Genomic DNA, 17,191 nt, shown 5'->3' on the forward strand with positions numbered 1-17,191 from the left:
AAAGTTTAATAGGTCGTGTAAGTTTGAATTTTTAGTTTTATAGTTAATTTTGCATATTGAAGATATTTTGAAATAGTAAATGGAATAATGTGCAAATGAATAATTAAAGCTTTCATTGCAGATGAACTACATAGGATCTTAAATTTGTGCATTTTTACAAAAAGGGTGTCTTCAGTCAGAACTGTCATTATATAAAGATGCACTTATTTAATTCGTATAAAGGAATACGATTTTCATTTTCAATGATATTTATGCAATTCTTTTACATAAATGTATTTTTTTATTTGAAAGCATACAAACTCCCCCGTGCACCACAGATGTAGAACACGGGGCTTACAGAAGTAAGTTAACTAAAACATTAAAAGTTGCATGCATAAATAAAAAGAAAAAAAGCAGAGAACAGCAGTCTGGAACACGAAACAGATAACAGATAAGATTCACGAAAACAGATAAGTTCACTGGCCAAGCCACTCCGAACATTTTTCAAATCATTCTGCAAGCATAATCTAGGGCCATCAAATGCATGAGAAAATCAAATATTCCACATCCTGAGGTACTCTTTTTGAACAATCACATAAATTGGTTAATCCTTGGGTAAAACGAAACAGGTAACTTGCAAATTTACCGAGACCAGATAAAAACTGAGAAATTTTAAAATTAATTGAGAGGAAAAACTCGGAATGCAATCTATGATAAATAAAAGGAAAGAACGTTTCGGTGACCTCAGCATTACAAGATGAAATATTTTCCTCATTCCACTTGGTTAAAAGCTTCTTATAATGAAAGAACTTCCAATTATGAATGTGTTTGTTTATCGCGAGTTAGAAGTTTTTAGAAGAGCTTTAATGTTTCTAAATGTTAAAGATAAAAGGGATCTTCTATAAGCCTTTCAATTTCCATTTATGACTTATAATAATAAAAAAAATAGAATTATCTTTTCCCCTTAAAAAAATTGAAACCAACAGAAATTTTAAAATGATTATTTATAAGTAATTTCAGTAATTTAGAAATTGCTATTAAAGTAATTTACGATACTGTAAGGAAAATAACACTATTCAGTTCAGTAGTAAATAAATAAAGGAATTCAATATAAAAATTGGTACAAATAAAAAACAAATGATACCTTAGCTCATTTTCACCGGAGCTGAGTCAAACTCTACTAAATCGTTGCATACGACAAACTTCTTCAGCAGAAGTGACATCCTTTTACTGCAAGTCCTTGCAGTAGAAGTCTTGTCTTATCCTTTTATCTATCATTTAATCCCTAACGATGTTTCTCTCATCCTTTTACCTAATGCTTGTCTCTTATTTGTTTGAATTTCATTTCGGTGTGGAAGTTATTGTAATGTTTTACAATGGTACTCCGTAACCAATACACTAGGTTCTTGGTCTACTGTAAGAGTTGCACACCAAATTCAGAGTGCTTGAATACAAGAAAACAGTTGAGCTTGAAACAGGATTTTAACAGAAATCGCGCCGAAGCTACTTCATTGCCGAAAATGCGAAGCAAGAAATAAAATATAGGAAACTTCTAAGAACTTCAATTTTAGGGGCAAATTAGGGCGAGTCATTAGTTCTAGTTTCTAAAACTTTAAATTATAGCTTTTAACTCAATAATGGAAAATTATAGTGCATGTTCCTAATTCCTTCTAATTAGCACACTTGTAAGTTATATTTTAATTTTATAATTCAATGTACTTTACTATCGATTCTTGTTTACACTTACAACTCCCTACCAGAATGAGTTTTTAGAATTGCTTTAAATGCAAATGAGTTAGACCTAGTATTCAAGGAAGGTTCAACTTACTTCGCCAGATAGAACTAGTAATTCCAGGTAGTGCATGTTTGCCTTGGGACTAAGTCTCTCTAAAAGTTGTTACGCTCGACCATATTATTACGTACCTTTTGATATTCGCTGGCTAGTTTAAATTAAGGGATAACTACGTTAGATTTGCGTTAGCTTCGGTTAAGTCTCTTTTAGTTAGTTCTAATTTAGTACTTATTTTGAGTTCAAGCCCGAGTGGAGGCTTTGTTGTAAGCCCGAGAAAGGAGCCAACTGTTCATCTTATTTCGAGTGATATATTTGAGTGAAATAAAGGGTAGTTAACCCTTCTTGAGTCTACGACTTTTGTTACTTGAACTCAGCGTTAAGCCGCTAACAAGTTCACTAGGTTTCTCGGCATTTACTTTAGACAAAAATAATGAGGAACTCTACACTCTTATGTCTATTTGTCCTGAATTTTAAATATCTTTGAGTTTTTACTACATGCCCAGTAACAACATTCACACAAAATTTTACAAATACTTCATCAAGACTGGTTACTTCATCTTTAACAACAGAAAATTAATTTTATTGAGAAGTTTAAAGAAAAGTAGAATTTAAATTTTAAGAAAAACTTAGAAGAAGGCCAGGTTTAAAGATGAAGAGCAAACATATGATAGGAACTCAAGTTTTCTTAGTTAAAAAAAACACTTGAAGGGGATTAAGGCTTGAAAATTATTTATGTCTTATATAGATGATAGTAGTATAATAACCACAACAGTAATACTTTTCGCTATAATAAGTTCTTTCTTTAGAATGGCAGGCTAGAGCATAATTGAATAACACCTTAAACGAATATAAAAAAGGCAAATATTATTTGTTTATACAGATGAGTAGAGCGAGAGCGTAGTGGCAGTGAGACAACTAAAAATTTATTAAGAGCATACAAATAAATCTACTCAGGAAAGATAAATGTTGAGTTCAACTTTTAGAAGTACGTTATACTGAGTGTTCATGAAGACTTTACCAGTACTTTATTTTCTCAATCGTTGCTCACTGACATGGACTTTTAATCACACAAAATGTTTCAAATCAAGGAAATATTCATTTAAAAGAAGCTAGTACAAAAATGTTCTAATCAGCGATTGTGTAAATAAAGAATCCGTAATAAAGAGTTAGGGACTGGACTAAAATTGTTTAGCACTCAAAGCTTATATGCCTAAGCGAAACTTTCGAGGACATTTTAAAGGAAATTCGATTTCGATGCTTTCGATGACATTTTAAAGGAAACTTAAACTGGCTCATAATAATATTAGACGCATGGGAAACCACAAAAATTCTTATGTACCAGCTGTTTGGTTGGGATTCGAACTACCATTCTTTAGTGATTTTACTGCTCAGATACTGAAGGGCTAGAACAGTTAAGGTTTTGGGAGCGTACTTTAGTGAAAAATCGTAGGAAGCTTTCATTGCCCAGTCGTTCGAAATGAGGAGTAGTAAGAATCTGTTGACAAATTCCGTTAGTAAATGGGACGAAGGTAAAAGTTCGATAAAATGTAGGCCAAAAACGTCTTTTTAGAATGATGTAAGATCCTTCATTGAGTAGTTTATTAACATGTGATTGTACATACTTTTGTGCTGAAAAAGATATCTTACTATCCTTGTTGGTTTCATTATTAATAAGACATTTACCTGAGTGCAGGTACATGTTCTTTCAATGATAAATTTATCTTGCTATTATTATAGCACTGCAATGAATTATTTTGACAAATTCTGAGTGCTTTCTACGAGTTACTGGTTTTACAAAGTTTTAAGACGCGTTAGTTAGATGTTAAAAGAAAATCTTTATATCTTAAAAAAGCTTTTATTTCATTTGAGCAGAATTTTTGCTAATAATACGAATAAACAGCTTGATTATTTCAAGTGAGATTTGTATCTAGAAGACTAGCAATAAAGTCATTAGTAGGATGGTTGTAGTTATTCAGTAGCCATTTGCAATGACAGTTTTTAGAAATTAATTCATTTTTAATAAAATTCTCTAAAAACGTTTAATTGATCTTTTATTTGAAATAAAAGACTGTTCAGTATAAGTCTGCATTAAATGCAAACCTTTCTGCCTCACAGCACTTTTCTATTTCACTTGAATAAAAGTGCAAAAGAAATAAATTTATTAGTTGAAATACTACATACTCATCAATTTTCGTAGAGCTCCGAAGCTGAGACAAATATCTATCGGTTGACCACCTGCGAATACTCAGTACATTTTCGAAGTGATTTAAGTTGATGACAGATAACTGTAAAAGGAATCAAACTACTGTGATAAACGACCTCATCTTTAACTAACTAAATAAATAAATATTCGAAAATACCACATTAATAAATATAAATTACTTACGTTTTCGTACATTTGAGAGACGTAAGTTTCATTCAGAAGTTCTTTCTTATATAAAATGTCAAATCTTACACTATCAGCCTGCAAAATGTAAAACATTAGTGACTTTTAATTTTGGAAACCTTTTAATGAATCTAGTGTTGAAAAAAAAAAGGGGGGTACAGTTCTATATCTCCCGCTCTACTGAGTCGATTGACGAAATTCAACTTGCGTTTTTCATGTCTCGAAAGCGCGACTTAGGATATGTATTAGATTTTTATATAGCATTATTCTAATATAGGTATTTTGACTTTTTCTGAAATAACATACCAATGGTTTTCCATATTTTCATGCTACGACTCAAATTACACCAAACTACCAAGTTTTGTAAAAATCGCACAAATAGTTTTTAAAAAATTAACTCTCAAAATTTTAACTCCCCAATGTTAATTGAATTTGATATATATTTATTAATTTCTCTTTTTTATTAAACGTATTTGATTCTTCCTTTCATATTTTGAAATTTAGGATCATTCCAAATAAAATTCACTCATTTTGTATAATTTATTTTTGAAATTTGAAGTCATTTTTATAAATTTTTCGAAAACAAATTTGATTTATAACCTATAAAAGTTTTATCATCATCTTAAAGTAGATGTATTTCTAAGGATACCTGCAAAAAATTGGAGTTTTTTATTCAAAATTTCCGAAGATATACGTGAATTTACATTTTGGTGCGTTTTGAAATTTGGCATATTTGTTGAAAGCTATGAAACATAAAATGTGCTTTAGACACTTTGCTAAAATTATTTGAAAGTAGAAACAAAGTGACTTTTTTCCCCTCATGCACAATATAAAAAGATAGGAACGAGGTGCCTTTTTTTCCTCTCCAGCATAATGGCAGAGAAAGGAAAATTGATTGCCACATATTAAGAAGTTTGCCAAGTGAATTATTTTTGGCGAAAACGAGATAAATTTTTGAATTTCTCCGTATACTTAGCACCAAATTTTAAAAATTTAATATCTAGGCATAATTTGAGTCGTAGAATTGAAATATGGAGAAAACTGATATGCTATTTCAAAAAAAGTCCGATTTTGTATAAAAATGCCTATGTTAGAACAATGCTATTTATAAATCTAATATCTATCCTAAGTCGCTCTTTTGAGACAGGAAAAACGCAATTTGAATTCTGTTAATCGGCTCAATAGAACCAGAAATATAGAACTGTCTTTTTTTTTTTTTTTTTTTTTTTTTTTCCCCAAAGTATACATGTGCGTTTCTGATTAGACTGCTGTACTATTTAAAGCACAAATCATCAAAATGTGCGTTTTAACTGTTAAATCTATGAAAAGGCAAGTTGTTAGATATCACGATTGGCAAGTTGTTAGATATCACGATTAGCAAGTTGTTAGATATACAGGATGTTTCAGAGAGAATGCAACTACATATCTCATGATCACTGGTCATAGGCAATTTTAAAATAATGGGTTTCAATTCAAGAAATAAATTAAATACCATATAAGCCTTAAAATAATAACAAAATATATAACCGTTCGGCAGTTTCCATATGTGCTAATTGTTTGAAAAATACATTTAATTTTCATTTCATACAAGTCATCTTATAAAGGAATTTCTAATTTGTAACTTCTGTAATTTTTGTATTAAACATCGTTTAGGGGAGAAAAACAACCCTAAAATGGGAATTTTTTCCTGTAAACCAAATGTAAGAGTTACTAGGTAACTTTTTTCACCAGTGAAAATGAGTCGAGTTTTCACAAATGCCGATTTCCAACAAATGCTTCAAAGCTGAATTGCAACTTTTAAGATGCTGTTTCGAAATCTGTTTTATAACTCATACAAAGTTTAAGATACAACTTTATCAGTAATTATAGCATTTTGATTGTCTGTGCAAAGCATTTTCATCCATGGAAATAATTTTCTGATTAACGTTTCCATCCTCCATTTTGATTAAAGTTTATAGTTTATCCTAAATTTTTAACAGTTATTTTAAAGATCCTTTCCTATCTTTTTTTAATTTCAGCTTACAATTTCCTACCAGAATGTGTTAGAATCGCGTTTAATGCAAATAAGTTATAGCAGTATTTAAGTCGAAGTTCCACTGACTTCGAGAGACAGCCTCAGAGTTTCTGACTAAAGCCCATTTTGCCCTTTCGCCACGTCTCTTTAAGCTGTTACTACGCTCCGGCCGTATTACAGGCCCTTGATAGCTTCGCTAGCTAAATTCGATATTTAAGGGCCAACTTCTTAGATGTGTGATAGCTTCGGATATATCTCTTTAGTTAAGCATTTGTTAAGTTCTTATTTATTACTATTTTGAGTTCAAGCCCAAGAGGAAGCTTTGCTGTATGCCCTAAGAAAGGGGCCAACTGTTCATTCTTATTTTGAGCAATAAAGGGTAATTAACCCTTCTCGAGTTTACGTTTCTATTACTGAACTTAAGCGATTATTTGCTTAGCCGTTCACTAGGTTCCTCTACATTTAGTTGTTAGATAAAAGGCTGGAACCCCACAAAAGTATTGGAAAATAATTGAAGTAGTCTGACTTTCTACTTTCGTGCTTCTTACTTTTAAAGTCGCAAGCCGTCTATCAATATTCAGTTTTTGTAATCACTCCATCACATTCTTTAAAACTCTTCTCCAAACATTTTTATCTTTCGCGATCTACATGCATATACTTATTGTATAAGAAAAGGCGAAGAAGGAGTTTTCTGAAAGAAAGAAAGATAATACTGGAATGCTTTAGGCTTTAGCTAGCCATATTTCTCACGTACTTAGAAGCCCGAGCCAAAGCTTTTATTATGATTTGTGACATCCAAGCGGTATTTACTTAAATCTTACTTTAATTAGCTTAAATCTCGCAAACAGTGATAACTGATTTTGTACGGCACAAGCTGTGCATCTCTTAAATTAAAGTTATAATAAAAAAGTTTATTTCAATCTTTCATCTGAGTTACAATTATTTCACCAAGACGGGGCGATAAGTCGTCTGATAGTCTGTCTACACGGAACCACAATTAAGTACTTTAAATTCTTACCTCTCAGTACAACTATTCATAGTAAATAAAATGAAACCTGTCCTCATCTGAAAAATCAAGGTAACATAGTCCAAAAAATTTAAACATTTGGAAATTTCCGTTTATCAATTAACAAACTAATACTTGTAATTTAATTCCTAGTTACAGGTAGACGTACGTAGTTATCAATAAGAAAAGAAAATTTTTTGTTACATAAAAAGAGTTTTCTCTTGACTTGCTGGCGGATCTCGACTACACTCTGGGTGTTGCTGATGCAAGAGCAAGTTTTGTCGGAAGTTATGCCATTTATGAAATATAACAAATTAAATGAAAAGAAGAGAATATGCATATTTAATTTGAAACAAACAACACAAACATTTAAATTTCAAAAATTTTAATTTCGAAAGTGTCTTAAGCAATGAATGCTTAAGACACTTTCGAAAATTTCTCAGATTTGTATTTCCTTAATCATTATTCACATATTTTGAAATTTCTTAGATTATTTTTTTAATAATTTTAATTTACGCAATAAAGGCACTGTCAAGTAATTTTATTTTAGAAACCAAGCCAAAGCTTTAACTTAACATAAATATTATATCTGCTAGATTTATAGAATAACTTTAATAAAGATGATTCTGATTTTATTTTTAAGGTCTAAGATCAATTTAAACGTTCTAGAATAAAAGCCGTTTCTCCAAGTTACAAGAAGTCCGTGCCGTTAAACAATTTCTATATGAAATTATCCTTTAATAAAACAAGTTATTTAATGACGAAAATCTGTGTATGTGTAAGGTAATATACAGAAACATTGTCCACAAAATGGTAATATTGATCTAAAATGATGGCGTTGAATATGTTTCCAGAGTTTGATTAGTTTATAAAAGCAAATTTCAGTTAAAATGTACAACATAATGTTTATTTAATTATGTACGAGTTATTTTGTTATTCCTTCGCTTGTGTTGATTAATACAAGGTCCTCTGTTGCAAATTATTTTCGAATTGGTTAGTGTAAAAATAAAGTGACCACATTTTCATTGAGACAAAGCGGGACAAATGGAATGAAATTTAATTTAATTATTGTAATTTAGTTATAAAAGCAGACCAATAATTCAAAAAATGTATTTTATTGTATACATTCATTTACTTATCTATATACAAAAATATATTTATTACTAACTATTGGTAACTATAAAAATATTTGTAAAAAACTATAATTTGAATATTATGTTTTTTTAATTAATTTAAATTTTATTTAAAAGCATTTATGGTTTTCTTTCACGGTCATATTTTTTATCCTAGTGAACACTTTACAATAGATTCGGATCATTTATTACAACGTCGTGAAATTTCTCATATGAATTGGTCAAATTACATTTTACGCTTAATACAGATTTTAAAGTTTTAATGCTCAACTGCGTTTTTTCAATTGTCCATATTTTATTGATACTAGAAAAAACACGTCTTGTGCTGCATTTGTTCCTGGAAGGGAGAGCGCGTGAAGAATTATTATTATTTCAAAACAAGGAATATTTTTATTTCAAAACAATGAATATTATTTGTTTAAAATGAAGGAATAACCCCGTCCATTTTTTGTCCGTTTCCACATTTGCAGACAACCAACATTTAATTTTTTCACCAGTAATGTATCTTTTTACCAATGACACCTCATCAAAAAGATCACTTTAGCAAATATTATTTTTCGGAAAATGGTTACTAATATATTAAAAGGATTTTTCCACATCTCCTTTTTTAATATCCTTGAATTGAATTGTCTATTCTTCAAGATTATCCTCATGAAGTATTACAGTTACTCAAAATATAAATAAAAGCAGAAAATGTAAGAAAACCTTTCCTATTGCTTCTTGCATAGTAGATGTGTAGATATAAGGAGAAAGCTGCTGCAGTATAGTTTTGTATGCGTCACGAATATATGACGTCAAATTTAGTACCTTAGTAAAAGCCTGAAATAAAAGAAAAAAATTGCACTATTTATGTTGTTTCATGCATACGGATTTGTAATAGATTAAATGCACACAGAATTGACGATAGCTTGATAAAATTTATTTTAACAAAAGAAACACTTCACTGTTCTGGAACTTTACACAAAAACACTCGCACAGCTCTTCACAGTATCCCAGAGTACAATCAGTAACTACACTTCAAATTACTAAGCAAGTAAACACAATGCAATGGGAAAGCAATAAAAGGCGAAGCTAACAGGGAGATATCGCAATACTTCGTAATCGACTCTGAATTAACAACTGAGAACAGGTGCTCCCTACGGTCTTTTATAATGTTCATCCGGGCACCGAGAAATCTCTAATATTTCTTGAAATTACTGGAAGGCGTATAAGGGCCGGATGAAGTTACAGCTACGCAGACCATCAATCAGAACTATTTACTTAGTTTTGACTTGATGTAGAAAATGCATAAACGCATACACTACTTTCTGTTATTTTCATTTGAATTAGTTCCAGAATTTGCTCCTATTAATAGTCTTTACGATTAAACTAACATAAGCATGCATATAAACATAAATTCTAAAAGGTAGAATATTTTATCAATAAATAAGAAAAGCTTCTAGTTTAATGTAACAACTTAAATATCTTTGTTTCAAAAAAGTAGATTTTGCAACTGTATAATTCTTTAGATTAATACAGTTTATAAGGTCTATGTCTCTCTGGGAACATAAACTATAGACTTTAAAAGGACTATTGAAGAATTATCTTCTAACCTTGTGAAACAAAACAGCAGTCAGAAGAAGGGTGTGTAAGACCTTTTATTCAAACATAAAATTAACAGTTTCCCAGCTTGGGTTTACACTAAGCCAAACACTTCTAGCTTAACAGAAATACGTAACAAAAATAATTTCAAAGTGTGGTGGATTAGCCTAACGGCTCACAGAATTCTCTAACGTGCAGGAAGGGCTCTGGGTTGTAGTAAATCAGCGAGTCAAGCCAAATGACTGGAAGCACTCAACGCCGCTAACTCAAGTAGTTAATAATCACAACATAACGTGGCTTGAAATAGGCAGAACACGCTCTAAAACTAACATCCGAACCTCTTGATTACATAGCACTTCCTTCTACCTTAATTTGAATAAACCGCCGCTATCTCATTTACATTCTGGCATGAAAAGCATTCGTGAAAAGAGAGTAATAGGAAAATCTTTCAACTTAAAATGAACTATTATAAATAGATAAACCTCACACGTTATTTTCTAGATTTATTTTTATTCATTTCAAGATATTAATTTTCAAAAATATTAATATTTTCTTACTATGTCTCTTTTTTCATTTAATCTGCTATTGCTCTATAAAATTTAAAATAGCTAGCTACAATATCAGAGGAATCCCGCTCTTTTAATTAATTGAAAATAATATTGTAAAAAACTAAGACACTCCAAATGATTTGTCTTTTAAGCTATCGAATATGATCGACACTCAAATTTGGGAAAATAGTACAAATAAATCTATTATTGGTGCACAGTATTAGTGCACAGTATTTGAGTACTACTTAAAATGACAGAAATGGGTAATTAAGATATTAACAACTTACATTTTTTGTTTTTTGCTGCATTTGGGTTAAAAACATGTTAAATTTTAGGGTTACTAGATACGTTCTCACAAAAATATTTACCAATATTTTTCTTTTATTTTTGTCGCTTATATTTATTAAGCTACAACGAATTAAATGGACTAAAATCTAAGCGACAAAGTAAAATGTCTATTAGATGTACCTGTTTGAGTACATGCACTAGCTGTTTTCCGAGAAATTTCTGTGTTTTTATTTACAAAATTGTCTGAAAAATTTTTAGATATGTATATAAACCTGAACATTTAGTCCATTTAGTTCACAATATTTCATAGAATATTTGTGGAAAGTTTCATAAAATTACTACAATAATGTTTTAAGTTAACGTTTTTTCGCAACAAAAGAGATAAAAAAAAAATCAAGTTTTTCAAAAAAATAGCTATAATGTAATGCAAACACGCAGAGAAGGAAAACAAAAGGTTGCCGAGTATGAAAATCAATCTTATTTCCTAGCACTTAATAACAAACAAATATGTATAAAATCAACTTTTTGAACATCACCAAAAGTATTCTAATAAAAAGTTATCATTTTAAAGTTATTTAGAGTTCTCTGTGTGCCTTTAGACATTTTCTTCCGGGTTCTTAAACAGAAACTTCCGGTTCACGACTCAGAACAAAAGCGACCATAATTCTGCTTCTAAAGACCGGAGTGACGAAATAAAAATAATTTTGGGAAGCTTAATGTATAAGTTCTAAAATAAAATAATGTATAATTTTTCAAAAATTTCAGCAAGATTGACGATTAGAAAGTAGTCGGATATCTTAAATTATATGAGGCTATATTGCATATCTGTAGGCTCTGAAAATTTTGTGCATTGCTTAGATTACGGATGTTTCGCGATTTACAAAATTAGCAAGTGAGCAGGTAATAAATACATTTTAAAATAAAAATCTTTCATTTTTTAATAAGCCAAACGAAGTTTGTGCGCATATTTTTAAAATTTTATGCATGTATTAATTTATAAATGGGTTTATAACTTACAGAGGTTTTGTCTCCAATGTAATGACGTACATAACTGAAACGGAGAGCCATTCCCAAGCTTTCATTAAGGACAGATATGCAATATCTCCAACGAGGAGTGATTATTTTCTCCCATGGCATCAGCTTTTTCGTACTGCTATAACGTGGGGCTAATAGAGGCAGTGATTCATGGACAAGTCTCCACATTATGTAATTAGCCAGTACTCTGAAATTAAAAAGAAAATGTCTTAAGTTGTAAGGATCTTAAGTTTTACTAACGTTTATTTTATTTTAAATCTTTACTATCACTTCTTATTTCCTACTTCCGGCCAGAATTAAAAGCGTTAACTTATTTATGCAAAATTTGTCTGGCGAACGCCAAGTGCTTAAGTTATGGCTTTTTGCCAAGAGAGAGAGAGGAAGGAGTTAGTCTTTAAACTCATTCTAAAGTTTTATGATGCTTAAAGGAATGATGAGACAGATCTTTTTTATTCTCTGTAAGAATTAAAAACTTTCCAAGTTGTAGATTTTAATCGCTGATATATATATATCAGTTTTGAATAGTAAAATTGATAGATTAATGACATACACAAAACTGATACATAATCAACGTATCAAATATCGAATTTGTAGCTCACCTTAAAGAAGTTTCTTGTCTAGATAAATATTAACAAATCTTCTTAGATAGCAGAATGGTTTTAACTTTCAAATTTACCATTTTAGGTAAACAGTTCTAATTTAATTATAAAAATTATCTTTATTAAATCTAAAAATTGGACTTCTTAAGTCGTTCTAAATTCCCACTAATATTATTGCAATATATTACCGTATTAAGCTTTCCATTTTTAATCATTGAAGTTATTTTAAGGTTATTTAACTTTGTTACAAATTCCATATTTTAATACTAGAAACGTTTAAATATTTATTCTGTTTTCCACCTGATATACTTTGGCATACATTTAATTTCTAATACACATTTAATTAATAAATTAATAATTATGAGCGTCAGCAGAATTTTCATAATTAATAAAAAAAATAAATAATAAAAATAATAAGCACCCTTATATTCATATCCTGGGATTTTCAGTTCCCTTTTAATCCATTCCTTTTTCACATATTGTTGCACTGTACTCAAGTTTTCGTGTATGTGGAATTTATATACTTTGTATTGTATTTATGCCAATTTATATTTAAATGATAATTTTTACAAATTCTTGCATCACAACTCTTGTTAACAGAAGATATTTCTAACACATCGGCAAAGCTTAATCTTCAGCATGTAGCTTATTTTCCAACCTAGTTTCAGGCTGAATTATTTGTAAAATTAATTACTTGAAATTATTTGTTAACAAAGATGGTCGCTAAATCACGCTAATAATATCTCTAACTGATGTAATTTATAATGCAACGAGTTCATGTGATTTATAATATAATTCATTTATAATTTTTCAGCAGTATTGAAATTAACAGAAGATACTGATAATGATATACATTTAGATTACAATGATTTAGATTGCCATTGCCTTCTTCACTCATGCTTTTATGCTACATTCCTAATATTTCATAATGGCATACAGGTAAGTTTATCTCATTCACCAAACATGTAAATCTCTAATTCAGCCCACTTTTGTTCTTACGTGTGCTGTACCTTCTATTTCCTTTAATATATTGTTCAGCCTAATTTCAAAAGGTCTTGTGGAAAAGTCACTAAACATTGGTCACTAAACCCGAGTTTTTAGTCCCAGTGATTCCCCAGCTCTTTCTTTTTTTGTACTTTATAAAAATGTAGCGTAAAAATTTCAGTTCATGGAGTAAAAATACTTTTTTAATTTATTCTTTAAAAATATTGCAAAAATTTTCACCTTAGCATATCTTTTTACAAATCCCTCTAATAAGAAAAAATAAGGAAATAAATTAACTCAGTTTCGGTGATTGATACCTCGGTGCAAATTATATGTAACATTTTTCCAAAAGCATAGAGTTTATCTGGATATCAATAAATTAAGGATTATTTCTCGATCTAATTTTCTTAACATGTTTATTCCAGAATTTTCTTTTCACACTGTAGCGCTTAACTTTACGAGTTTTCTATAATCATTCAATTTCTCTAGCCATGGCAACTTTGCAAACCTTCTAACAAATAGTTATATTTTTAACCACTGTATTTTAATTCCTGTTGACTATTAGTACATTATTCACTTGTTTCACAAGTGCAACTTTTATTTGATACGCAAATCTACGTAAAATAGCAATAAAACTTCAGTTATGCGAAGCTCCTGATCGATTGCTTGTTTTAGATTGAATGAAATTAAGCTTAATGTTACTGTTAATTAGCTTGTTATTAATTTAATTGTACGTTTCTAATTAATTATATGTTCAGATATTTCCAAGTATATTACACAAACTTTTGCATCCAAATTTTTAGTTTTGGGTTAAAAAAACAAGCTTTTATTTATTGAGAGGCTTGATTGATTATATTAATTTGCAGTACTGTTTATCTAATTTTCTTCTAATTTTAGAAATTTTAGAAAAAACTTCTTAGCATAATAATTTAAATTTATTTACAATTTATACGTCAGTGTTCAAACGCATAGTAATGTTGTTATAATAGATTTCATGCTAAGCATTTTTTAAATTTAACTATTAATTTCTGCAAACATTTACATGACTACTTTAATTAACAAAAAAACATTTTTAGCACACTTTGATATGGAATAATCTTTTGCACGCCAGTGAACTCTATAAATTTTCTAGTCTAGTTCAGACATCTTAACTATTATTGATGTAATTTATAAAAAATATAATTGGTATGCTTTATAATTATTTAATTTATGATATTATTATCATAAATGAAAGATGTTTGTAATGCTCATATGTATGTTTACCAATACCTTTTATTTTCTGTGTTAGCTCTCGCATTTATTACTGTTATTCAAGTAATTAGCCTGCTTGTTAGATATTTTTTACTTGTTCTTGTGATATGTAATTCTATTTATTTATTTTTATTTTCCTCTTGGCTACAATTGGCTTCGAAAAGTTAAATTGTAACCCTGTAGGCAGCAGGGGGGAGGGAGAAGTTTTGATTGGCGCAGTTGGACTATAGCTCGACCCGGGGGGGATTTTCATTAGCGCAGTTGGAGTACACCCCTTTGCAAAATATGAAATAGATAATAAAAAAATTCCAAATTTAGGCTTCCAAATGCTCACATTCGGGTGGAGACGGAAGTCATTCAAAATTTGATGGCTCTAGGTACCGTGGTTTTATCACAATGCAAGAAACATACATACATTTATGCAGATTCTTCATTATTTAATTTCTTTAAATATTTAAAAATTTTGATGGCTTTAGGTACCGTTGTTTTATTTTAATGCGAGAAACATACATTTATGCAGATTCTTCATGATTTTATTTCTTTAAATATAATCTAGTATTTGGTAGCAACAATTTAAAAAGTGATTCACCGCGTATAGTGAATCAACGCAAAATGTCAAAACGAAATTAAAAGCTCTTCTGGGCTAACGCTCTTTGGACTAAAAATAAATTTTGAAAAGGGATCAGATTTTAACTTTGCTCAAAACGTATTTTTCTTCCTTTTTTTAAAAAAATTTCTAAGCTTTCGTTAACGTTACAGTAGATCAACCTTTTCTTGTGCACTTTTTAACTATTCTTTCTTTTATTATTCTATTCTCCCGTATAAGCAGAAAAAGTTAATTGATTTCTTCAAGAGCTACAAAACTTTCGATCACATAATATTCTCAAAAGCGCTTCTAGTAAAGTCTGGCAATCATGACCAGTACAACTGATTCGAAACATAGATTAAACAATCTCGGGGCATTTATTTGAAAAGTAAAACGGTCATGAAAAACGGTTCCATGGAAAAGCAAGATTCAAGACTAATAGCCGCTAGTAAAGTTAAATTCAAGAGTATAAGTAAGTTATCTGACTTTAAAGGCTGTGGTAAATTTAAAGTTGAACACGAAGGAAATCCATTTTTACTTAGCGTTGCTAAGTTACAAACATTCATTGTCGTAAGATACTTACTGAACTCCTTTGTTGATTAAAAAAAAAAGAGCATTCAGTTTAAGAGAAAACACTAAAACACACGGCGAAACGTATTGTTGCGTGCGTACGGTTCGTTATGAATTGAATGCACAAGTCCGATGAAAAATGAACAAAATTTATTATTATTACAACAAAAATGCTTAAATTTCCTCAGATATTCGTGCAGTATTACAATATCTCACAGTAGTTATCTTTTAACTACTCAAACATTCAAGAGAACTTAATTCAAAACAGCTAGAGAAAGCTAATCCGCGAACTCGCTACAGTCAACAAGAGCAGTTTTCTAAACAAACTCTTGAAACAACAGCTAACTGAATAATAACGAATTGAGATGTCTATGTCTATGTCTCACTTAGTAAGTTGCATCCAATAATATGGAAGTACTTGTGCACATGCTGTGCTAGAACTCAGAGATTACTAGCGACGGAGGCAGGCCTCCGTCCGTAGAATAAGTAAACTTAAACAAATGAGGCGCTCGTGTGGCGCCATCTATTAGTAAGGATGAAAAGCATTTTAGTTGACTGGAGCTCTGGGAGTGCCATCTCTTGTAGGATGTATTCTAAGGAATTTTTAAAATTTCATAAAAATTATTCTTCTGATACGCTTTGAGAGGTTTTCATGCAGCTTATATAAGATTTTAAAATGCGCGAGCATTTTCTGGTATTTTCTCGAAATCAAAAAGAGATATTTATTTATTAAATGTTAAATGCACGTGCTCTTGTATTTTCAGTTTTTCCGGCTTAGCTTTCTCATAATATACGTCATGCCCTGCACTGCACGGGGAATAAAACCATTTTATTTATAATTCTACTGACATTAACTATTTAAATACCAAATCCGTGCTTTGATAGCCATGACTTCAGGATTAACTAAACTACTAAACAATTAAATCGGCAGTGAAGACAAATGAGTAATTTTGTATTTTTATTGGAAATCTCTCAAGAGAGATCTCAAAAAATCATTTAAACTTAGGGAGTTAAATTCAGAGTACGATCATCATATTGAAACCAGATTTCCACCTTTGTTGTCCAAACGACTAGTGAAAGCAGTAACGAGAAAATATTTTAAATACAGAATTGGACGAATTCTAACTAAATCCTAGAAAGTTAAACGAAGTTTAGAGCAAATGAAAAAATAATTTAAAAATTCATCACTAGAAGAAGTATTGCTGCTTCATTTAACATTTGACATTAAACTATAGTGCTTATTTGTGTTAGGACAGAAAAAAAATTCATTGTGATGGCTAGTATTGTTAGTTACTATCTGAAATCTTGAATAGTACGTTCAACAGTCTGCCGTAATGTATGCCTTATATTGTCGAGCTCGCGATAAGATATGTTTTCTTTATGTATGTTGCAGATCAGGTAGAGATTGTCAGACGTTGTCAAGGCAGACCAAGTTGCAT

General features: G+C 30.2%; 1 protein-coding gene across 4 annotated transcripts in view; it reads right to left on the reverse strand.

Moving 5' to 3' along the window:
- Positions 1-17,191, reverse strand: part of LOC118185084 (neprilysin-2-like) — a 118,947-nt gene that overhangs the window by 29,849 nt on the left and 71,907 nt on the right. For 3 of the 4 annotated variants that reach the window (XM_085811818.1, XM_085811816.1, XM_035354878.2), the window contains 4 exons: positions 11,745-11,949; positions 9,016-9,129; positions 4,158-4,235; positions 3,953-4,056 (listed from right to left, as the gene is read on the reverse strand). In XM_085811818.1, coding sequence (XP_085667944.1) covers positions 3,953-4,056; positions 4,158-4,235; positions 9,016-9,129; positions 11,745-11,949 — 501 coding nt within the window. The remainder of the gene's footprint in view (positions 1-3,952; positions 4,057-4,157; positions 4,236-9,015; positions 9,130-11,744; positions 11,950-17,191) is intronic. The other variant, XM_085811817.1, reaches the window with a different exon arrangement.

Source organism: Stegodyphus dumicola, chromosome 2, assembly GCF_044657685.1.
Source record: "Stegodyphus dumicola isolate Sdum_Otavi_A_Nest chromosome 2, ASM4465768v1".
NCBI classification, from domain to species: domain Eukaryota; kingdom Metazoa; phylum Arthropoda; class Arachnida; order Araneae; family Eresidae; genus Stegodyphus; species Stegodyphus dumicola.